This window comes from Berghia stephanieae, chromosome 1, assembly GCF_034508935.2.
Source record: "Berghia stephanieae isolate SIO BIC M18660-M18661 chromosome 1, UCSD_Bste_1.3, whole genome shotgun sequence".
NCBI classification, from domain to species: domain Eukaryota; kingdom Metazoa; phylum Mollusca; class Gastropoda; order Nudibranchia; family Aeolidiidae; genus Berghia; species Berghia stephanieae.
In genome coordinates this window covers 71677103-71702102 of record NC_088360.1, presented here as the reverse complement: position 1 = coordinate 71702102, position 25000 = coordinate 71677103, and the positions used below count along the sequence as shown (strand labels likewise).

Below are 25000 nucleotides of genomic sequence, written 5' to 3'. Positions count from 1 at the left end.
CATCATCATCATTATCACTACCATCTCCATTATATTTTCTTCCTTTTTTTTCATCTCAGGTCAAAATGCTTTTCTTTTACATGACGCTTACATTCTTTTTCTACAACAAAAATGTGACTGATGATTCCCTGAATGTGGTTTCAGACAATGAAGGATCTAATTCTGACACCGATAGTCATTCTCAAGAGAGACGTTATGAAAAGACAGGTCTACAAATACCAAGAGCTATGGGTCTAATGACCTTATCGAGAATCCCCATATTTCGTCGACCTCTCTGCCATTGAAGTAGAGAAGACATAGGGGTGTACCAGACAGTGTCCGGTTTTCAAATGTTATTGTCTATCACGTTCTATATTACTGAAGACAGTAGAAGGTGTCCTGTTTGTGCTGAAAAAAAAATCAAGTCCCGTCCCCAAAGTCAGCGTGATATGAGTAAGATATTTTTATGGTCGAATTAAAAAAGAAATGTTTTAATGTGTTTCACAGTATTGCATGAATGCCAGTGACGTCGTTTTGTGGTGGTATGTAAATTCTTGTGTCGGAGTTGGTGACATTATTTTATTAGGAATATTCAATAAATTTCGTTTCAAAACTTGAATATTTCTTCCTTTAAAAGATTTTATAAATGTCTTTTTTGTTGGAAAGTGAAAAAGATTATATTTACAAAAAGATGAATTTTAACACATTTTTCTTGGAAGTTTTTATATGGTATTCAAAAGTACCCGTGTCCATATTGCCCAGCGATACTTCTGAGTACCATTTCTGAAATGACCCCAAGATGGTCATGAATTGCAAAACTCATTTTGAAATTAATTAATCTTTCTGATGCACCAGCAGTAAAATATATCAGTTTGGTGATTTTACGATGATAGCAACTGGTCATGGGTTACAAAAGGTTAATATAAAAGAAACGAACATAAGATGTCCCATCGTCGACGACAGGATTGAGTGTGATTAGACAGTTTTTAACATGTTTTTTCGGAATGAGATTTTAAACGCAGCACGACATTTGGGACTTTTACGCTTCAAGACCGAGTGCCGAATAACAACTAACGTTGAAAAAGTATTATATTACACCCCCTCGATTAACAAAGAATAGTTTGAAAGAAACGACCCAATTATATTTGGTTATTTTCCAGCTTTTTCTCATGCTTGTCACTGTCATAGTTAATTGATTTTATTACGACTAGTAGAGAACTCGCAATATTTGTGGAGAAATAATGGCAATTACGAAAAGGCACTCATCTATTATAAAAACAGCTACTCATCTATTTTGATTATCATACTACTGCATTGTGGAAATTAACATACATCGGGACGAATCTTGTGATCCATCAGCTTTGATCGGGCGGCCAAATTATGGCGATTAAAATGGTCAAATTAAGGATGGAACATTACGCTCCAGCAGATTGTCTTAATATTCGTTTAAATTTGAGTCAAGGGGTGATAAAATCACCCTTAATTTAAGAAAGTTTTGCAAATTACTCAGGAGCATCTCAATCTGTAAAAAATAGTTTTACAATGAGGATATCTTGTCAATTGACTCCTGAGTTTGGCACTGACCCCGTGACTTTTTATTCTCTGTTTTCATCCGGCACTTCTCCATACCCTATTTTTCTCATCCTTATTGATACAAGTGCCTGCTCCACACTTTTCTCAATTATGCATGAATGAATACATCACTTAAAACAGACGGTCGTCAGTCTAGATTAAGTGATGTATTAATGTTTTTACTATTATGGTATAGTGAAGAAGGGTTTTGAGCCCGAAACGTTCCATTATTGGTAATGCATGCCTTTTTGAAGCTGTATATCCACTTAAGTTCATTACTTTTTACAGTCCACAGCTTCTAGCGGCCTGGTATCCCTAGGGATAAAATAACTTAATATCAAGAAGGCAATGGTCTCACAAAGATGCCTATAGATCAAAACTAAAAGAATTCAAATAAGATGTTCGCTCAGCAGTCATCTCGATACCAAACTTTTAATATCCTTCGATTTACCATTTTCAATCAACAATGTTGACGCCGCCCCCTCCCCCCCCCCCAACCCCCAAACAAATATAAAAACATTCTGACCGCTGGTATTATGCTATTAAACATTAGCAAGACCTCGAGGAAGGTATCATCATTTTTTAAACTATGGGGATGGACTGTATAATCTTTCAGTGTATATGATCAAGAACAAGAAAAGGTGTAAAGCGAGGAACATGAAGGATGATGATGGTGATGACGAGGAGGAAGATTAGGAGGTGGATAAGAAAGAGGAGGATGAGGAGGAGGAAGATGAGGAGGAGGAGGAGGAGGAGAAAAAGAAGGGGAAGAGGAAGAGGAGGAGATAGAAAAGGATGGGAACATAAAGAAAAGTCCGAACTCATCAACTTGCAATATTTAAATCCGAAAAGTTTAGTTTTTTACCCACTTCGCCTTTGAACCCAGCTTCCTGTGAACTTAAAAAAGATTTACTTCAACATTGCCCTTTTCTGTCATCATTTAAAGGGAATAATAGGATTAATTTTACACAGGCACCAAACCGGAAAACGTGTTATTATCGATGCCAGTCTTCGAGACAAAATCCTATTTTACCCCACTTAACAGACATTGATTTTCTGTTGACATCAGCAATGCTGAAAATCTCCGGTGTGATCGGTTGTTTACAATGCAAATGTTGCTGCATGAAGCTATTTTTAAAAGTAGAAATGAATGATAAAGTCGAATGTAAGCTTCGTTTCCATCGACAAAGACAAGTGTTGTGAACCGATCAGGATTTGGGAACAGACCAGCACAAATGTGATTCGATAGGGCAGAAAAGTCGTGACGTCATACCCTCTACTTTTCCGTTCTAAAATCCTTGGAAGTGTGTTTGTAACCAGCCCTTCGGAGGACTAATAATGAATAGGTTACAAACTGAATTATAGGGTGGCATAACTATTTAGTAGCAGTATATATTATAGGATTATTATTAGGGTTACGGGACGTAAAAGACCGAGGATGGAATATCGTTAGTTGACGACCAGCACGTATTAGACTAGAAAATAAATGCTATCACTCTAAAACCAGAAAATCAATTACACAAGTTATGTATCTTGAGTGGTTTTACACTTCCAATGAGATTGGAACCAGTTTTGTGGGGTTTTTTTTTAATTTTAGAAATCATACTTTTGTTCACTATTCGTTATTATGTCAGAGTGAATTCCGAAAATAGAATTTGAAATAAAATGGTTAGAATTCCAAACTTCAAGACTTAGATGGTTTGATAAACTACCGTTAACAGCGTTGTCTCTGTCCGAAAAAAAATGTAATATCGCCTAACAGGCGTCATGTACCGTCCTACACGTTAAATGTTGCTGTTGGCAGGGACCCCTTGTAAAGCGGTTTGAGTACGTTTAGTGGATATTGCCTTATATAAAAGCTCAAGCTCAATTTAATTTTGATTCAATTTTTGGTCAAGTGTATCAGCTTCTTTCAAATATTTATTCGTTGTTGATATCATGAACTAAAAATATTATTTTTTTAAATATAGAAGCATAGAATGTCACCAAAATAACTGATAAGCTGTAAAATTGATACATTCTATCGTGCGTTGACAAAATTGGACTAATTTGGCTACTTTGAATAGCTATGACAGGCTAAGCGTTCATTGATGACATATTATACCTGGTCTAACGAGCTACTAGGAACAGTTACGAAAGAAAATGAAGACAGTCACCTGATAAACAGGGAGCAATGATTTTGCTATGTATGATATTCTATTCTTTTTCAACGACTTTTGAGGGGGCAAATTTAAAAATAAAAACGAATATTATTTGTTTTGTCCCGGTCATTGTCCTTTCCTTTCTATTGATCATCAATGGAGCGATTACCCGTGTATGACAGTCAATAAAAGAACTTTTTGAAGGTTTAATAAATATGAATATGAAAAGAAATGAAGGTCTATGATCTTCCTAAGACTTACATAGTAATTTAAAATAGCATTTAAATGCAATAGCATCACGTGAAAAATCTCAATTATTTTTAAAAGAGCAGACTACGGAAAAATTACATCTTTGAGTTAGAAAAAATTCAATGCTTAAAACATGCCTGCTTATAATATCCTGACCAAAATTGTCGAAGCATGTGCATGCGTTTGTGTGTGCGAGTGTGTGTATGTGTGTGTGCGTGTGTGTGTGTGTGGAGAGAGAGAGAGGAGAGATGGGGGGGGGGGGGGATGAGGGTGAGAGAAAAAGAGATAGAGAAAGGGAGAGGGGAATTCTTAAGGTTCTCGTAATTGGGTTGTCATCGTTATTGTTAAATGCTAAATCCTACAGATTCAAAATGTCAAAACACTTGATTCTTCTCTAATGAAGACATATCTCGCTAAATCCTTTTTAAAAAAATTAACTCTCTCTCTCTCTCTCTCTCTCTCTCTCTCTCTCTCTCTCTCTCTCTCTCTCTCTCTGTCCATGCTTGTTTTCATTATTTAACTTCTATTTCTCCCGTTTCCATTTCGTTTTCTCTATCTAGCCATCTATCTATCTATCTATCTATCTATCTATCTATCTATCTATCTATCTGTCTGTCTATCTATCTATCTATCTATAAATCTACATACGTACCTATCAGTATATCTATGTATTTATATATCTATCGATCAATCAATCTGTCTGACTCTCTCTCTCTCTCTCTATCTATCTATCTATCTATCTATCTATCTATCTGTGTGTGTGTGTGTGTGTGTGTGTCTCTCTCTCTTTCTCGTTCTCTGCTCTATCACACACACTCTCTCTCTCTCTCACTCTCTCACTCTCTCTCTCTCTCTCTCTCTCTCTCTCTCTCTCTCTCTCTCTAGTTTACGTTTATTAGCTCGTCTCCTACCTTCAATTAATACATTTAACGATTAAATAAGACACGCATATTATATCCATTAGTATTTATATCTCCGGGACCCTACATAACCATAGTATTTCCTATAATCACAGGCCTGTTAATAGAATTATCTGATTTTAATGCATCCCTCACTATCTATCTGTCAGGCCTGTTTTGTTTTATTTGTCTTTGTTGTTTTTTGTTTGTTTTGTTTTGTTTTGTTTTTGTCTACTGATCAATACATTGACCTGTTTACATTTATCGATGTCAATGACGGTTATCACATCAGCATGTTCCATCTTCGATTTACCAATGTATTCCATGACAAAAGTCAATTACGTAATTTTCCACTTGACTCCGATTCAGAAATTGAATTTACGACAGAGAAAACGTGACAGACACACATATAGACTGCTGATTCGTGTCTACTCTTAAGTCTAATGATTCTATATTGATTCGTTCTTGTAAAAGTATTCTGTTATTTTTACCGTAGTCTGGAAAACCACGTACCTATTTGAACATTTGGCCAGAAAGCTCGTCCTTCAAATATCGATCGATTTAAATGACCCTCAACCTGGCAAAGACCCTCAAACCTGGGACTTTGGCAAAGTCCCAGCTTGGAGAGCTTTAGCCAAGATGAGGGTTATTTAAATCGATCGATATTTGAAGTACGATTACTCTGGCTAGATTTTCAAATACTAGTTTGTTAGCTAACAGGTTAATATTTTTAAATATCAATTTGTTTATCTAGTTTTCTTCCCACTGTTAAATCTAAAAGTGAGCGAGATAAAAAGCAAGGCATTATACTGTATCTGGAGCATAATCGTATTCACATTTTATACCATGCATGATCAATGCGTTCTATCGATTCGTCTTGATATGTCTGTGGCATGACGACTCATATCTGTATTCTGTCGGGTTAATCTATATGCTGAGAATGGAATTTATATAATTTAGAAAATGTGATAGTTCCGTGATTTGTTTGTGAGGAAAATGAATACATGAGGAAGTCAGGATCAAAACATACTAAATTAATACTCTCAAGCAATCTATTGGGCACCTTAAAATCACCAGATAAAAGTTGACGTTTCAAAACACACTGGGACTATTCTATGTTACAAACAAGACGCGTAGTTCCTCATTTCAACCACTAAATAAATGACACAAAATTGCAGGATTTTCTCAATGGTCAAAATATGACCAAGTACCTTTTGGCCCGACCTCATCATATTTTGTTGTAAGTGGGAAAACACACAAATCTCGCATTTCTGGTCATTTTAACTTTAAAATCACTTTTTTTTGTTGCATCTGACGTACTACAACATAATAGCGTCTTGAGACGACAGGTCACAATTTGATAGCAGGCCAAATGGGACAGAGTTTGTATTTGTTTCTTATATGATCGTCTTGAGACGACAGGTCACAATTTGATAGCAGGCGAAATGGGACAGAGTTTGTATTTGTTTCTTATATGATTATCTCATTTATTTACTATTGACTCTCTTTCTCCATCCGTCACTGCATTTTGCCAACATGTTTGCTTAACCAGTAAACTTCCGTACTCTGGAATGAAACGTAGAATTTTAAAAAATTAAATAGAAACCAGTAGTTGCTCTGATGGTGGAACAATACCTTAACATTAGACTGTATCTCATTTAAGTATTTTTGATGTTTTCTTTTATTTTAAATACGGCGTCAATATTCGATGTAGAAAGTAGTGGTTGCTCTGATGGTGGATTAATGGTTTAGGTCAATGACTTAATATTTGAGTAAAGGGATCGACTCCATTTCAAAACGTTTTTGCTTTCGACTGATTAAAAAATTCAATGCAATTCATTTACCGTTGATGAAAATTGCGACCTGGTATGGAAAGGAACTCGTTTAGTTTGGGCTGTGACCCTGTTATCAATATGCTATTTTGTATAGTATATGAGTACAAAAGTGTGAAAACAACAACATTATGGAGAAGTGCCAGATGAAAATAGAATTTAAAATATCCGGGATCCAGTTGATACGAGAGAGAGAGAGTGAGATAGAGAGAGAGAGAGAGAGAGAGAGAGAGAGAGAGAGAGGGGGGGGGGGAGGGAGGAGGTCAATGAGCAGTCGCCATGGCCACCGAACAAAACCACCATAGAATTGGTGTCGTGTCGATTGGATCTCGGGTTCGGTTCTCTGACACCGTAATATTTGTTCATCTGGCACTTTTCCATACACTTTATTACTCACCATACATTAATATAAGTGCCCGTACCACAATTTTTTCTCTCCTAAAAACAACCTTATTAGCGTACCTTTATATCCAACAGAAAACATAGTATCTACACAAAAAAATTGCAAAGTACAATTTGATAACATATTTTCTATGATTATATATTGCATTGGTAAACTTTTGAAACATCAAACTATCTAAAATCACAAATGGCCAAGGCACGTGACGTTTTCAAGTTTCTCATCATATTAATGTTTTTTGTCTTTAACCCCGCTGGAAAATAATAACGCCCAAATTACTTCCGGTGGGAAGCATAGAAAAACATCTCAACATCCGGTCAAGCGGAGAAGTCTTAGATGAAAAGGGAAATGGGGAATAACTCCGCTCCATCGTCATTTTTTTTCTAAGACGATAATGGAATGACAAGAGGATGCTTGCATTGTCTGGGTTTCTATTTTCTGATGAAAATTAACCAAGCTAGCCTACGCGACAGGATTTTCCTGGACAAATTATTTTCAAAATACAGCAAAACAAATTTGTGATCTGTACCGACGTGAACATATATGCATGTCTAACAATCAAAATTGATATGCCCGCATTGCTTCAATGGAAATATTCTTAAACTAAAAGCAAAAAAATATATATCCATTACAACAGTGTTAAACAATTGCGTTCAGATATCTGACCTTCAAATGTGTGTACGTGGATCAGTACCAATAAATGAAGTCAAATAGAATACATCATAGGTTGTCGGGATATCAACATTTTCATGTTTTTCTATTTGATGTTGATTGTCATTTGAATTCATTTTATTTTTTTTTCCGTTTAATACGAACAACCTATTTGCCAATTTCTTGATATTGGGCAATAGTGAGACAATTGCAATTCACTAAACACCCTCAATATGAGGAAAGCATCGTAAACAATTTTTAAGCGCTTTTCAGTAATATTTTCCCACCCGAGCCGAGCAAATCAGTTGGTTTGATGGAAAAGTGGAAGGTGAGTCCATCACGAGAGTCGACTTTGATAGTTCGTTTTATTTCTTTTTCATTTTCGAGTTCAAAATTATCAGAGGAGACTGGTTTAAAATCTTTATCGACAGATACAAAACGAGCATCTTTTTATTAACCGTACTCTAAAACTTTGGAACAGTATCAAGTATGAAACGAAGATTGCTTTTTCTATAGACAGATTCGAAATAATGCTTGATAAAGAAATAATTAATTCCCGGTATTCGGGGTATTCAAAGGTCAGTTGGCTTAAATAATCCAGTACGTGATATGATATATTCTATGATAATACAGTTGTTTAGCGGAAATAAAGTGGTAAACACTTCATGAGTACAATCTAAGAAAGATGCCATTGAATGAAAGAAGTATGAGAAACATACAAAAAGAAGAATAGCAAAATGAGGCTCCTCGTTATTTATTATTTTGATAACGATGGTAGTCTCAATTTGGTTCAGAGTACATAAATAAGACAGAGAAGTCGTGACGTTACAACTTCCTCTGCACCGGTTCAAAACTCATTGGACAATGTATAGAAGGAACAAAAATGACGTCATTCAGCTCTTTGTTATTGTTTTAGACAGCCATTTTGGTGATTAGGTCTCACTAAATTACATCAATCAGACTATTACCGTTCAATGTACATAGTTTTGTGTGTTGGTACGTGGTATCCGGCTGGTGGATGTTATGAGTATTTTTCCTAAACGCATGACATCAAAAAACAATGAAAAGGTTACATCTTGAATCATAAGGTGGCATAACTATTGTAGTAGCAGGACGTCTTTGCAAATTCTTATGATTACGAGGCGTAAAAGTGCGAAGATTGATAATATTTATTGACGACAGGAATTTATTTAGGCTAGAAAATGAGATGCTGTCACTCTGAAACCAGAAGATCAGTTACACAATGTATGGATCCAGTCCTCCGCAAGACCGGCTTTATAATTCCAATAAGATTGGAACCAGTATATTCACAATTTTATCCCGTTTGGAATCCTGTATCGAGGGCTGATAGCAGCATGAAGATATCTTCATTTTTTTTCTCACTGTTTGCTCTCAACAAATTATCAAAAGAGATTTCTGTATACTTACAACAGACCTGCCTAATTCAAAATATCAAAATTCGTGTATTTTGGAAATTAAAATTGTAGTCGCTATATAAAAATCAGCATTTCACCTTCACAATGAATAAATAACACTTCAAATTCCTTAAAATGATATAGCCTTGCTTCAACGTTCCTTTTCAATAAGTTTTAATGACTTAGAGATGCTTATGAAGTACAGAAATCGGAGCCAAAACGTCGTAATTCTATGAATTTTTCGCAACAGTTGGCAAGTCTGTGACAAGATGCCTATTCAAATCGCATAGTCAAATAAAAGTACACATTTCTGCAGTTCCTGGATGCCTAGAGCGCTTCACAATACTTTATTTATTCCCTAGCAAGTCATATATTATAACAAAATTTCCATTTCACAGTGCACAAGACACCTGTTATACTCTTTTTTTTTATCATTTTATCAGTACCATAGTAGCTAGATATATTAATTAAATTAATAATACACATTCCCACACTAACAGGATGATCAAAGCGCTTCATTATGTTGTATTTACTCAGTCACAACCCATATATTATTTTTAAAAATGTCAATTTCATACTGTATAAGTCACATGTCATGCCCTTTTAATAAAACCACCGTTGCCAGGGATTTATTTAAACAAGAACCGAGTTACCGATGCAATATTATAGCAATGACTATCCCGCACAAATCTTTGGGCCTCTTTTTCGCTCACGAAGTGCCCGAATTCGTGTCAAAATATGGGACGAAGCCGTTTCGTATATGCTATTTTAAAAAAATAATTTCGACACTGTTTATCGATGAATATGACTGAAAGTTGGCACACAGTTAGAAAAAAGGTCATTTTAGATTATGTCAAGCGACAAAACTCGTGCGATTACCAGAAGACCGTTAAAATAGATTTTTACTCTTTGGAGTAAAAGATTTCTAAAACTACCGGGCGTGGAGGTTTTGTCGCTGACAAGTTAATACATGAACATTTCTTCTTTTTGGTTGTACAATTTCATATGAATATGACGAGTACTTTTCCCGTATTTTACAAAACACCATCCTAATTTGCTCTTCAAGTTTCAATCTTTTAATCCACTTATTACGCAAGATATAACCAAAGGTCGAAAAAAATGCTGAAAAAGCGTCCCATATTTTCGCGTTTTTTTCCTCTTTGCGGGTCATCCAAATAAATGACACATTTGAAACTGCATAACTTGTTTATTTATGAATGGATTTTCAAAATTCAAAAACATTTTTACTCAGTGGAGATAGGGCTTTGGTTTTAGAAAAAATTTTCCTCAAAAAGAGAAAAAAACATTTTTCATAGTCATTGCTAAATATTAACCAGTTAACTGAGAAAAGTGAGTGGAGCAGGCACTTATGTTGGTAACAACAAGATATGAAGTGAGTAGAAAAGTGCCAGAAGACAATAGAGCCAGGCGGAGTTGTCGTACCAATAAGGTCGCAGGTTCAAACCCCACCACCGCCGCGGAAAAAATTTTTTATTCTCTATTGTCTTCTGGCACTTTTCTACTCACTTCATATCTTGTTGTTACCAACATAAGTGCCTGCTCCACTCACTTTTCTGAATTAAAAAATTCACCCCATACACCGGAGCATACTCCATGTCTCAATCGTTTCTATGTTATATGTTTGTGATGAGAATATTGGCTATTAAGCTTAACTGCTGGTCAAAATTACTTCGCGATGGTGGTGAACGAATCGGCGATCTCAAGAAGTGGGTGAGAGAGGGATCTAGAAATGACTTTGGGTTTGAAACGAATATTTTTGTGTTCGTGGATAGCTCACACGGTAGAGCCACGCTCTCACCTGCCAGGCGGAGTTGTCGTACCAATAAGGTCGCAGGTTCAAACCCCACCACCGCCGCGGAAAAAAAATTTTATTCTCTATTGTCTTCTGGCACTTTTCTACTCACTTCATATCTTGTTGTAACCAGTTAACTCTGGGAAAAAAATCGTATTATTTAAAAATTTGCCCAGGCAACTCGTCCTTCAAATATCGATCGATTTAAATTACTCTCATCTTGGCAAAAACTCTCAAACGTGGGACTTCGCGAAATGTTTAGATATTGGTTTTTCCAGAGTACGGCAGTTAACTTGTTAATAGCGCCTAATCAAGGGTACAACCACGAGGCGATTTTACTTCTTTTTCTTTTTTAATAGTAATAAATCGTTATTGTCCATAAAATGGAAAATCTTTAGTGGTTTATATTGCTCAACAAATATAATAAACATTGATAGAAATATGTGGATCTTATAATAATATGATATCATAACAAATTTACTTCACAATGCACACAGATACCTTTTCAATTTAATACAAGAGAGAACATAATGTTTTAATGCATTGAAATTAAGAGTGATTTCAAATGTATCCACAGTTACTAAGTAACTCACTCGAACTACTCACTCCTCTTCCAATACAATTTTAAACGGTCCCAATTTCTTTCACACATCACTCCTCTTTCTTGCAGCCATTGTCATCCTTCCGATCATTGACCAAGGTCAACTCGCTTGTGTTTATAACACGACGAGACATCGTACCACAAGGCCAACAAAGCCTGACGCAGTCAATCACTTACTGATTAACAGATTCGGGTTATTTATGTCCACATTCATCACATCACTAGGCGTATAAATAACTGGTTTCCTGTGACGCCGTTTCAAATCATAATTTCTTGACCATTAATATCGGAATAGTAGTTGTCACGATCTCCGTTGTCTGCATTTACATTAACATCATCTTCGTCAATATCGTACAATCATTATCTTCATAAGCATAGTATAGTAATCTACATCGTTATCTTATTCCATATCTACATATTCTTACTAACTTCAAATAATATGTAATTTTCATCCATATCCACCTTTTCCTCCGTCTTATCCTCTTTCGACTCCTACTCCTCCTCCACATTCTTTCCTCCTCTTGTCATAGATACAATAAAGATAATATTGATAATAATGATAAATACAATTTAAAAAAAATAATTAAAAAAATAAAAAATAATAATAATAATAATAATAATGTTAGTAATAATATTGATGCTGTTGCTGGCCTTGCTGGCGTTGCTGGTGCTGATGATAGCGACAACGACGACGAACATCATCGCCTCCATCATTAATAATCATTCATTGTCAGAATCAGACCATGACTATTACAATACCAATCACCCCCCCCCCCCCAACCCCACCAAAAAAAAAATCCCCCAAAAAATCATCATCATAAATTATGTATCATGCACTGACATACACATTTTCATTATGGCCTGAAGTCTTGGACTTGAGGTTATTTTTGACAAATCGAGGGTTATCTTGATTAATATCTAAAGTAAATGTTTTTTCTGGCCACAAAGAAAAATCAATGGCGTTTGGTTTTGTCAGTGTAAGACAGATACGAAGCCCCGGTAATAAAAGTAAAATCACCACAACTTACTTGGTGTAGCGTCTGGCATCCACCATAAATCCTGGATCGGACATCCTTATTAACTTGACGAGACTCACTCATCGGAAACAGCTACATCCACATTTTAGACGAATATCACAAATGCCAAAAAATAAGACATCAATTGTTTTGGGGTGTGGTGTCTCATCTATTGCCACGTTCTCCATTCCAATAAAAGTAAATATTTTTATTCACTTATAGTAAGATTATTTCAAGTGTCCAATATAAATCCTTGCAAAAGCTTTCACATCGTTTCAATCACTGTGGCACGAGATATTTGTTTCTTGATAATCATCAGGTCCATGCTATAGATTGAGAGTCCATCCCCGTTACTGGAAATAAAAGTAACATTTCTTGCTTTCATGATGAATTGGACAATGGCTCTCAGTACACTGCAGTAAATCTAATTTTCAAAAAATAATTTCATGTTCTTGCGAACCCAGTACACCTTCTAAAATTATAGTTATGTAGTTCCATAATTCATATTCAAGATTAGAGATTTTTAAAACTTTCTGTTGTATTGCGTGAAATTTTGCATCTCATCTGCCCACAACCAAAGAAATTTTTTCTTCCCAAATTGGATTCAGTAGTCTGATGTCACGCCGCCCGGCAACGGCCGCCATCTTGGTTCTAAACAAAGAAAATCATTACTTTTTATTCTTCATGCTGGCTAGAACTTTTTATATGTCTTGTGATCAGAATGTGTAAAAGTCAAAACATGATCAAATTTATAGGGGTTTTTCCTCTGGATACGCTTTTATGCTCGCCAGGGAAATATTTCATACGGGCGTCCGCCATTGTTCCGATAGTTTAGAGCCAGTTACTAAGTTACCATGTGTCATAAGGAAGGAAGTGACGTTACGACTGTTGAAGAGTATTATATAGCCATAAGATAAAATTTGTCCTCTTTAAGCGTGAATAATTGTACAAAATTGACGTCACTAGGCTCTTTGTTATTGTTTTTAGCCAGCCTTTTTTATGAGTAGTTCTCACTAAATTCTATTGATGCTATGCGTTTATCCAAAAAGCTCATAAGATCCGCCAGTCGGATAAAGATAGATCGACGTCACTCAGGTCTTTGTTATTGTTTTTTTTTTTTTTTGCCATCTGCGTTTATGAGTAAATTTTTACTAAATTGCATTATCCAGAAAATAAACGTACCTGGTTACACATAGTTTTGTGTGTTGGTCCATTATAATTCCGGATGGCAATGTTAAGAGTTTCTTAGCCAAGCACAGAGTATTTATAACGTACCAACACACAAGACCATTGTGTAGCCTTAAACATGTATAGTCTGAATGATAGAATTTAGCGAAGACTACTCATGAAAAAGGCTGGCTAAAAATAATAACAAACAGGTGAGAGACGTCAATTTCCTAAAATAACAAGTCATTCTTTCTTTAAAAATTCTGACCAGACTTGTATTAGATAATATGTTGATATATTTTGCTAAATATGTTGATGAACTAAAAATCAATTTGTCTTAAAGTCTTAAATAAAAATATCAGCTTTATAAGACATTTAACTATTGTGGGGGGTGGGGGGGGGGGAGGAAGGAGGGTGTCATCGTTGAAGATAATCATTGTACCCATTATTTCCTTTTCACAATAGGTGTTTAGACGAAATTTAAACAAACAAAAAAAGAAGATATTTTGTCATTGTTCGAATATGGCAATGTTCACCTTAGTAGTGCTGATGCTAATTAGACACATTACTACTTCCAAAATGGGCGGGGAGGGGGCACTGCCTTTCTAAATCACCCAAACACCCAGCAGGCCATACAGAACCAATTCATTTAGGTTCCATACAGTGTAATTCGCCGGTTAAGCGCAGATTTGTTCTAGGCTATATACGATCACTAGCATTGCCTGATAACACAATGAACAGTTCTATCTATCAATCGTACAATAGATCGTATGCGCTTCGCTAAGAAGCTCACAAATATTGCCATCCGGACCAACACAGAAACTATGCGTAACCTTGAACATTTATAGTCTGGTTAATACAATTAAGTGAGAATTACTCATAAACGCGGATGGCAAGAAGCAATAACAAAGACCTGAGTGACGTCAACTTCATACTATCTATAGATAGAATGCGCTTGGCCAAGGAGTTCACAACATTGCCATCCGGAAGTATAATGGACCAACACACAAACTCTGTGTAACCATGAACTTTTATAGTCTGGTTAATACAGTTTAGTGAGAACAACTCACAAACGCGGATGGCAAAAACAATAACAAAGGCCTGAGTGACTTCAACTTCATACTATCTATAAACGTTTAATGTTATACATAGTTTTGTATGTTGGTACATTATATCCGGCTGGCGGATGTATTGAGCTTTTTGGATTATCACATACCATCAATAAGACATAAACTCCAACTGTAAAAAGGATCTTTAAAATTTGATGTTTACAATACAGCAATAATATTCTGTCCAAAACGAAACAAAAAACAAAACACTACCTTGAACATTCACTCAATTCAACACAGAAATGATCGTCGCCTCAATTTTAAATCGCACGAGTGTCTATTTTTGTGAACACAGATCACGATTATTGTAATATTTGACATTCTATATTAATTCATTCATAAAACCAAGGGCGTAGATAATGTAATTTTGTTTTTGTTTTTCTTTATTTTTGAATAGATTTTTTGTTTTTGCTTTTTTTTTTTTTGGTTTGTTTCTTTTTTGTTTGTTTGTTGTTGTTTTGTTATTGTTATTGTTTTTTCACATTCTTACTTTTCACTCTTGAGTTTCAACTTTCAAGCCATTACAAACCGGGATAAACTCCGGCTCCATGGGCCCAATGCCTCTAAAGGACTTACTCCTCCTTGTGATCACTGAGCATGCCTGACACCGCATGACTTTATTACATAACGATAAACTGTGCCACTGAGCCATCGACTCGTATATTATAGGAGAAAGAAGAGGAGACGAAGGAGGAGAAGGATGAGGAGGAGGATGTGTAGGATGAGAATGATGATGATGATGATGATGATGATGATGATGATGATGATGATGAGGAGGAGGAGGAGGAGGAGGAGGAGAAGGAGGAGGAGGAGGAGGAGGAGGAGGAGGAGTTGGTGGTGGTGGAGGAGGAAGGGAAATAATGTGTACAATGATTATCTTTAACGGTGACGATTGTAAAAGCCAGCGTGACATAGTAACATTATCTAGCTGTATCTATTGTCTCCGGGCTGAGTTGTTCCCTGTCATTATTTCCATCGATTACTCCCTGGAACGAATCTGGTCACAAAATTCAACTGGAATCGGGTCAGGTTTGGTTGTTTGTGACTATGTAGTATAGTAGTATGGCACTCGCCTTCGGATCGGATGGTCCCAGGTTCGAGTCCCGATCGGCGCATAGTTGAGTCCTTGGAAAATGCTCTTTACTCAACGTACTGGGGTGTAAAATGAGTACCTGGCCGTTAACAGCGTCGTCTCTGTCCGAAAAAAAATGTATATCGCGTCCCCGTCTCGTCCTACATGTTAAGCCTTGCTGTTAGCTAGGGACCCCTTGTAAAGCGCTTTGAATACGTTTCGTGGATATCAAGTTGTTTTTTTGTTGTTGTTAGTCTGTCCGTTATAAGGGTTAATGAAGCAGTAGATGTGATCAATTTCACGTTGTCCATCCATTATGTCATTTATCGCGATATAGATATATCACTCCCATTTCATTATGTGACTGGCTGAATTCTTTCGATTAAGTACACGGCATTGTGAGTTCGACACAACGCCGGATGTGACGATGAACGTCGGTTCGAATCCAAGGCGTGACACTCGGATTGTCTTCCATGGGAGGGGGTATAATAATAATGATAATAATAATAATAATAATAATAATAATAATAATAATAATAATAATAATAATAATAATAATAATAATAATAATAATAATAATAATAATCTTGAACTCCATGGGTTTTACATTTCGAACTATTTCCCTATGTCCATTCCCATGGTCGGCAGGAATGAAGAATCTTACACTATGAGCTCAGAGTTGCCCTTGCGTGGGAGAGAAAATAAAGACGAAAACAGAGAGAAAATAAAGGGGGGAAATGTCAGCTGGACGGAACTGGCTGTTGGTAGCGTGTTTTTATGTAATTATAAAGCAGCAGCAGCTAATGGCAAATATGACCTTCAGTGGATTAATTAACACCACCCAACATCATATGATATCACAGCATTGTAGTCAGGGCCTTTGATGTGGAGAGGAGTAATTACGAAAGCAGTTTCTGTCGTAAAATGACAAGACATTCTTTCTTTTAAAATTCTGACCAACCAACTCGTGTCAAATATTATATTGATAAACTATGTCTATGGCTTTATAAGACTTTCTAACAATTGTGTGTGTGTGTGTGGGGGGGGGGGGGGGGGGTGTTTAGACGAAATTTAAAAAAAAAAAGATATTTTGTCATTGTTCGGATTCGGCAATGTTCACCTTAGTAGTGCTAATGCTAATTAGACACATTACTACTTCCAAAAGAGGAGAAAAAAGTTTGGACATGCTGTGTACCTATTGGCACTGCCTTTCTAAAAAACCCAATCACCCAGCAGGCTATACATAGTATGAAATTGACGTCACTCAGGTCTTTGTTATTCTTTTTTACCATCCGCGTTTATGAGTATTTCTCACTAAACTGTATTAACCAGACTATAAACGTTCTAGGCTATAATATAGATAGTATGCAGATGACGTCACTCAGGCCTTTGTTATTGTTTTTGCCATCCGCGTTTGTGAGTTGTTCTCACTAAACTGTATTAACAAGACTATAAAAGTTCATGGTTACACAGAGTTTGTGTGTTGGTCCGTTATACTTCCGGATGGCAATGTTGTGAACTCCTTGGCCAAGCGCATTCTATCTATAAGTTCACTGTCATTGCCTGATAACACAATGAACAGTTCAAAAGATTGTTGTTCTCTCACTATCTCACGATTTCAACATAAATTCTGAGAGTTTCATATCCTTTACTGTCTTACTCGCGCCCTTTCTCCATTTCACACACACACACACACACACACACACACACACACACACACACACACGCAAACAAATATTCTGTATCTCTTTCTCTCTTTTTCTCACATACTCTTCTCTCTCGCTCACCAACACACATACATACACACACACACACACACACACACATACACATACAAACACAGTTAGGACTCAAGAATGTTCAGCCAAACTTATAAAAAGTGACTGTTTCATGGTTTTGTCGTTTCCAATGAGATGATAATTCTCAAGTGCTTTCCATCCATAAAATCCCTTCAAGTGTATAATTTATTCCTACTGGCAAAGAAAAACTAACATTTTTTGCTTTTAAAAAAATTTAATTGAGTTCGCTTTAAATATTGATCGATTTAGATGATCCTCAAACAGTCAAAACTTCTTTGACGTCTTTGAAGACTTTTTGATTGGTTGATGGGCATTCCAATCGATCGATACTAACCTCACGAGGTCCCAGGCTTGAGAGTTTTCGCCAAGAAGAGGGTCATTTAAATCGATTGATATTTGAAGGACGAGTTTTGAAATACTTTTTCTTTTCAATAGTAAGGCAATTAACTGGTTAAAACATACGTTTTCTAACAGAAACGCAATTTGTCAAAGAGATTCAGCATAGTGACAGATTCATTCACAGCCATCTTAGATGACGACAATCCTGGTGATTCCGATCATATCTCTGGGGTCCATTTATATTAAATACATTAAAAGGATTGGTACACACGGCTGTGAAAAGAGAAATACTATGAGGAGAGAGAGAGAGAGAGAGAGAGAGAGAGAGAGAGAGAGACAGAGAGAGAGATAGAGAGAGAGACAGACAGACAGAGAGACAGAGAGATAGAGAGAGATAGTGAGAGAGAGACAGACAGAGAGACAGAGAGATAGAGAAGATATGAGAGAGAGAAGAGAGAGAAGAGAGAGAGAGAGAGAGAGAGAGAGAGAGAGAGAGAGAGAGAGGGGGGGGGGGGGGGACAAAAAGCGTGATAAGTAAAAAGTCGAATAATCGGAATTCTGTAAAGTAGTTTTATGTATTTTACAGATGATTCTAGTTCTTCTCGTTGCAGGACATATATTATGTTGTTGCTCTTCTTCTTCTTCATTTTCCCCCCTTTCCTTTTCTGTTTTTAGTGGGTTGGGGGTTGTTTGTTTCGTTTTCATGTTTGTTTGCTTTTTTTAAAAGTGTAGTTATTGTTGGTAAAATATTCACATCCCCCAGCTGGATATTACGGACCAACTCACAAAACTATGTTTCGTTTATCGTCAGATTGATAGAATTTAGTGAGAACTAATCATTGAAATGGCTGTCTAATTACAATAGCAAAGATCTACAAGCATAACCTTCCAATGACGAAAAAAAACAAAAGCAATCGTAAAGTATCATTTGCGCTCAGGCAGCAAGGGATGTAACTACTACCTGCGAAGATCAATAGACATGCTACTGGTTTATTAGACAGAGACAAGCATCAAGCATTTATTGCTCTAGTGTGCTCTACCCAAGGGATGAATCTCATATCGGTTAGGCTGGACTAGCTGATTAACCTACATGAAAATAGCATTACGGTTTCCAATATAAACGATCAGGATAATACTCGATCAACTAGGATGGATAATAGCAATAAGAGAAAAATAGGCTTCAGTGATATTGGTCACGGTGATATTGCCATTCTGTCTATAATGATATTTATATTTGAATTTGCCTTTGTCTCCTTTGGAATTGGATTCAATAGTCTGATGTCACGTCGCCCAGGAACGGCGGCCATCGTGGTTCTAAACAAAGAAAATCGGTACTTTTTATTCTTCATGCTGGCTAGAACTTTTCATATGTCTTGTGATCAGAATGTGTAAAAGTCAAAACATGATCAGATTTATAATGTTTTTTCTTCCTCTGGATACGCTTTTATGCTCGTCGGAGAAATATTTCATAAGGGCGTCCGCCATTGTTCCGATAGTTTAGAGCCAGTTACTAAGTTACCATGCGTCATTACGAGGGAAGTGATGTTACGACTGTTGAAGCGTATTGGAGCACGTATATTTTGTTACACAGCTTTGGTGGCGTGAGGCTGTTAATTGTTTGTTGGTGCTATTTAGAAAGGTGTAAATATGTTCGCAAAAATTTGCGTTCTACAAGCCTTGAACAATTTGGAGCAGCGTCAAACTGCAAAGAGATATGGATCAGAGCATAAGAAATGGATGTGCTGGTGATTCTCATGTATGAATCAGAGATGTCGGGGAGAGTGGGCCAAGGAGAACTAAATATTCCACGAGTAAGTCAGATGACGCAGGAAAGATAAAGGTTGATAGACATGGTTATGCGCTATACAGGTGCTATATATCATATGTAATGGGATCGAATGGAAAGCCGCAACCTCCCACTAGTGGCTTTGACATGGAAACCCGATGGAAAACGAGCATGAAGACCTTTGAACGAGACGTTCCCCTTATTACATTACAAGTACAGTGACGCGCAAATGCTTTACCACCAATCATATGCATATTTTTAATGAGCTTTTATATGGCGCAATATCCACTTAATGTGCTCAAATCGCTTTACAAGAGGTCCCTGAGCAACAGCAACATTTAACATGTAGAATGAGACATGACGCCTGTTTGCTGATATTAATTTTTTTTCCGACAGAGACAATGCTGTTAACGGTCAGGTACTCATTTTACACCTGAGTACGGTGAGGGAACGTGAGTAAAAAGCCTTTTCTAAGGACTCAACTATTCACCGAGCAAGGGTCGAACTCAGGAACTTCCGATCACGGTATGACACTCGCTTTCGGATCGAAAGGTCCTGGGTTCGAGCTTCGCTCGGCGCATAGTTGAGTCCTTGGAAAATGCTCTTTACTCATATTCTCTCACCGTACGCAGGTGTAAAATTAGTGCATAGCCGTTAACAGCGTTGTCTCGGTCCGAAAAAAAATTGTAATATCGTCATGTTTCGTCCTATATGTTAAGTGTTGCTGTAACGCGCTTTGAGCACGTTTAGCTGATATTGCGCTATATTTCTTTGACACTAAATTGTCTGACTGATGTATTTAAACAATAATTTTTTAAAAGTCTATCGTACTAAAAAGCGTAAGTAAATAACCCCCCCCCCCCCCAAAAAAAAAAAAAAAACAATCCCAAAGAGATAGTATTAAAGAACCCCCCCCCCCCTTACACACACACACACACACACACACACACACACACACACACACAAAACAAACAAACCAACGGCTATTGCAATGAAGCGTAACCATGTAATTCGGACATGCTATATACTCACCGGTTTGCCATTGGCACAGAACATCTCATTTAAAATGTATACAAATCAAATAAGAGCTCTCATCCGGAACGTCAATCGTTTTTAATCATTGTTCACTTGTTACATATTGGATGGAAATATGGGGCGTTGTTCCCAGAGCCCAGTGAAATATAATTACATTAACCAGTTAACTGGCGTACTCTGGAAAGACACGTATTTTAAAATTTGGCCAAGAAATTCGTCCTGCAAGTATCTATCGATTTAAATGATCCTCATTTTTGCAAAAACTCGCAACCTGTTAGTGTTACGAAGTATATTTTCAGAGTACGGCAGTTAGCTGGTTAAAGGCAGATTATTTGTGACCCGGACTACCCCGGACTGCCCCGGACTGCCCAGGACTACCCCGGACTGCCCAGGACTACCCCGGACTGCTCCAAAAATGTTGCTCAATGTTCTGTTTGTCATTGTTCTGGCTAGGGTTATGGCACCCGTATCTTTAATTTTCCTGCTATTGTTACGGCAACCGCGTTGATTGACCATTATTTTTAATATTGGCACAAAAGTGTGTTGTAGACATCGGCTCTTCGCTCAGTCTATCCGTAGCAGACTAAACTCTAGCTTTATTTCACGTTAAAAATTTGCTCATTGTTCTGTTTTTCAATTTGATTTTCCATTGTCAGTTTGTGAACACAAAATGAAGAACACACGGACAGCGAGGGTGGTGATCAGGAAATCAAGTTGAAAAACAGAACAATGAGCAACATTTTTGGAGCAGTCCGGGGTAGTCCTGAGCATTCCTGGGCAAAACGGGGCATTCGGGGTAGTCCGGGGCAGTCCGGGGCACAATGTGTCCTTTCCGGTCGTTGACCTTAAATTATTTTAAGTGGTATTTGTTTTGTTGTTTTTTTTTTTTTTGTTTGTTTGTTTTTTGTTTTAAGTCTAACAAAGCTTGGCGTCGTTATCAACGTCGTCGCCATCATCATCATCATCATCATCATCATCATCATCATCATCATCATCATCATCATCTTCATCTTCATCATCATCATCATCATCATCATCATCATCATCATCATCATCATCATCATCATCATCTTCATCTTCATCATCATCATCATCATCATCATCATCATTATCGTCATCATCACTATCATTATCATAACTTTCATCATCATCGTCATCATCATCATCATCATCATTATCATCATCATTATCATCATCATCATCATCATCATCATCATCATCATCATCATCATCATCATCATCATCATCATCATCATCATCATCATCATCATCATCACCATATTTCCCAGAGTGATAAATAATTATTTGATTTTTGTTTATATATTGTTGATTTATTGACTTAAATGATTGTGCTGGTTTTGTTAATTTGTAAATAGGTTTTAATTTGTGCTCTGAATTGGCATATATACTGCCTAAAATAAACTTTGAATTGACTTTTAGAATAAAAAATAATAATAATAGTCTATGTAAGTAGTAATTACAAAGTACATAAGTACGTATGTATAATGTTTTACCGTTCCCTGTTTTATGCATGAAGTTTTAAATCAGGATTGTTTGATTTGTTCAGACTTGTATTTGATACGTGAACTGTACGGATTCACAGTTTTGATTTTATGAAACTCGGCATGCGTCTTAGTGCAAATGTTCCCGACAACAGTTAACTTCTATACAAAACTACTCGAGTTTACGTTTTACGGGATAGCAATCATATATGTAATATTATTTATAATCAAACAGGTTAAAGGATAAACTCGTCGGTTAATACTTCGTTGCGGCTTGTAGCATTGTGGTCTAGATTAGCGTCCTGTCTAAGGGTAGCAAGCAATTGCTATTGTCCATTTCACGCTTCAGAAAATGGATAAATTCCGGCTCTAATAACTGATTTTTTTCTTTTTTTTTGAACTGGTAGGTCCATTGCCTCCGTCGGAATAGCTCTCTAACAGTAATATCGCCTTCCAACGAGTTAAGTGTTGCTTTTGGCTTGGGACCTTTGGTAAAACAAACTTTGAACACTCTTAGTGGAAATATGAGCTCTATAAAATCTCATTTCCTTTACTTCAAGCCTCCCACTAACCAAGTTAAACGTCCCAAGTTTCCGCCAATGACAATCGACTACCACGTGACGATGTTATCCATGATATATGAGCTAAATCGTCTCTAAACGGTGTTGTGTCGTGGTTTAAATGCTGGAAATTGAACGTGTGGTCAAAAATATGAGATTTTGATCAAATGAGTACAGTAGAATCCTGATAAAGCCAACACCGCCGGGTGAATTTTAGCAAGGTTGGCGTTACCCATTACTAGTGGAACACAGATAAAGAACAGAACATTTTTGGACCAATATGACTTTTGACTTAAACAGTTGACTTTAAAAGTGTTGACTTTATACGGATTCCACTGTAAGTTTTAATAAGATGAATAAATATCTTCACTTAAAACGGGAAAGACTAATATTTCAGATTTCTGATCATTTCAGCTGAAAATTCACTTTTTTCATCAAGTTCTTCCTTATAATAATACCGTTTTAAGACGGTGGGTCATGTCATATTCGTGTAATCGTAAACAGATTATAACAGTAGATGAATATAGATCTCAGGAAATTTCTCTTAATCGTGGGGTTTCCCCTACTGTTCAGTATTTGGACCGGTTCTTATTGTTCTGTTCTGTAATGCTCTGTCTAAAACCATCTGAAGTTTAGGTTGGTCTTACCATCAATACGCTGATGGTAAGTAGTTGTACTGCGTCTCAAATTACCAGACATTTGCAAGGAGTATCAGACATTAAAAAGAAGTGTATTCAAAACGTTAAGAAATGGACGAATGAGAACAGACATAAACTGAACGATGATAAGAAGGAAGTGCTGTATGTTGGGAACAAGAAGTGGAAAAGTAAATCAATTTTGAAGCTATAGGCAGCTTCCATTCAAATTGTTGACAAAGTGAAAAACATCGGCACATTCTTAGACTCTGAACTGTCGATGGAACAATGGGTTAATAATTTGTTAGATCTCTAATTTTCCAACTAAGAAAGATTGCTTCCATTAGACGATTCATATTTGAGGATGTGACCAAACACCTGGTTGTGCTATCAATATTAGATTATAGTAATGCTCTGTTGTTTGGCGTTTCGCAGCATAATCTGAGACGTCTGCAGACTGTTCAGAACAGGCAGCCAGACTAGTATTCATAAGGCGTATGTGTGATTCTGCCAGACCTCTGCTTAATGACTTGCATTGACTGCCTGTTGAGAAAAGGATTAAATTCAAAGCTGTTTTTTAAAACAACAACTAATTAAAATATATTCCAAACCCCGCCCCTTACGCTTGGCAGAGATATGACCTATATGTCATTTGACTATGCAGAAAAGCGGAAATGTGATCCTGATCTCATTTTGGGCCGTCTGATCGGGACGCCTTACTCTGGAAAGACACGTATTTCAAAATTTGGCCAGAAAACTAGTCCATCAAATATCGATCGATTTAAATGACCCACTTCTTGGCAAAAACTTCAAACCTGTGACCCTTGCCACGATGATGGTAATTTAAATCAATAGATATTTGAAAGACTAGTTTTCTGGCCAATTTTTAAAAATACGTGCCTTTCTGTCGACCATTCGGGGAAAGGGCCTTAAATCAAGTAAGTCAAGCATTTCAGGTTAAGGCAGTTAACTGGTTAATGTTAAAACAATAAGATATAGAATGTTTAAGTTTTATGAAATGTAAGAACCAAAACCCACTATTCTCAATACCGTAAATCAAACCTTGGAAGTTACTAAAAATTAAATTTCAAAGCACGAGGTCTACTCCGACGTAATAGCATTTTGAAACGATTGTCACATATATGTAGATAGCTAATCTTTCTCGGCACATGATTTTAATCCACTACATCATAATAGGAATACATATTTTCATTTTCTTTTCAACTCCTCACTATTGATGATATGCATTTACGTAAAATACTCACAACATTTGCCAGTCAGATTTAACATAACACACAAAACTGTGTGTAACCTTCAACGTTTATTGTCTCGTTGACAGAATCTAGTGAGAACTAATCAGCCAACTGCTGTATAAAAACAATATTAAAAAGCTGAGTGACGTCAAGTCAATTCCGTTCCTTCTAAACA

At 36.6% G+C, this 25000-nt stretch overlaps 2 protein-coding genes and 1 long non-coding RNA gene across 10 annotated transcripts in view; 1 reads left to right on the top strand and 2 right to left on the bottom strand.

The window, feature by feature from the left end:
• Positions 1-595, top strand: part of LOC144964487 (uncharacterized) — a 17546-nt gene extending 16951 nt beyond the window's left edge. For 5 of the 6 annotated variants that reach the window (XR_013643854.1, XR_013643862.1, XR_013643861.1 and 2 more), the window contains one exon: positions 60-595. This is a non-coding gene — a long non-coding RNA (uncharacterized LOC144964487). The remainder of the gene's footprint in view (positions 1-59) is intronic. The other variant, XR_013643860.1, reaches the window with a different exon arrangement.
• The window catches only part of LOC144981165 (uncharacterized), a 90724-nt gene extending 65725 nt beyond the window's left edge, over positions 1-24999 (bottom strand). Inside the window, exons 1-2 of the mRNA XM_078929323.1 lie at positions 24838-24999; positions 12581-12921 (exon numbers count right to left, since the gene is read on the bottom strand). Coding sequence (XP_078785449.1) covers positions 12581-12624 — 44 coding nt within the window. The 5' untranslated portion in view covers positions 12625-12921; positions 24838-24999. The remainder of the gene's footprint in view (positions 1-12580; positions 12922-24837) is intronic.
• Positions 1-25000, bottom strand: part of LOC144981136 (carboxypeptidase B-like) — a 438762-nt gene that overhangs the window by 131164 nt on the left and 282598 nt on the right. The window contains exon 1 of one of the 3 annotated variants that reach the window (XM_078929292.1): positions 10387-10400. The exons of the other annotated variants lie outside the window; for them this stretch is intronic. The gene's annotated coding sequence lies outside the window, so the exon portion shown is untranslated. Of the gene's footprint in view, positions 1-10386; positions 10401-25000 lie in introns of those variants that run through there. 3 annotated transcript variants of the gene reach the window in all.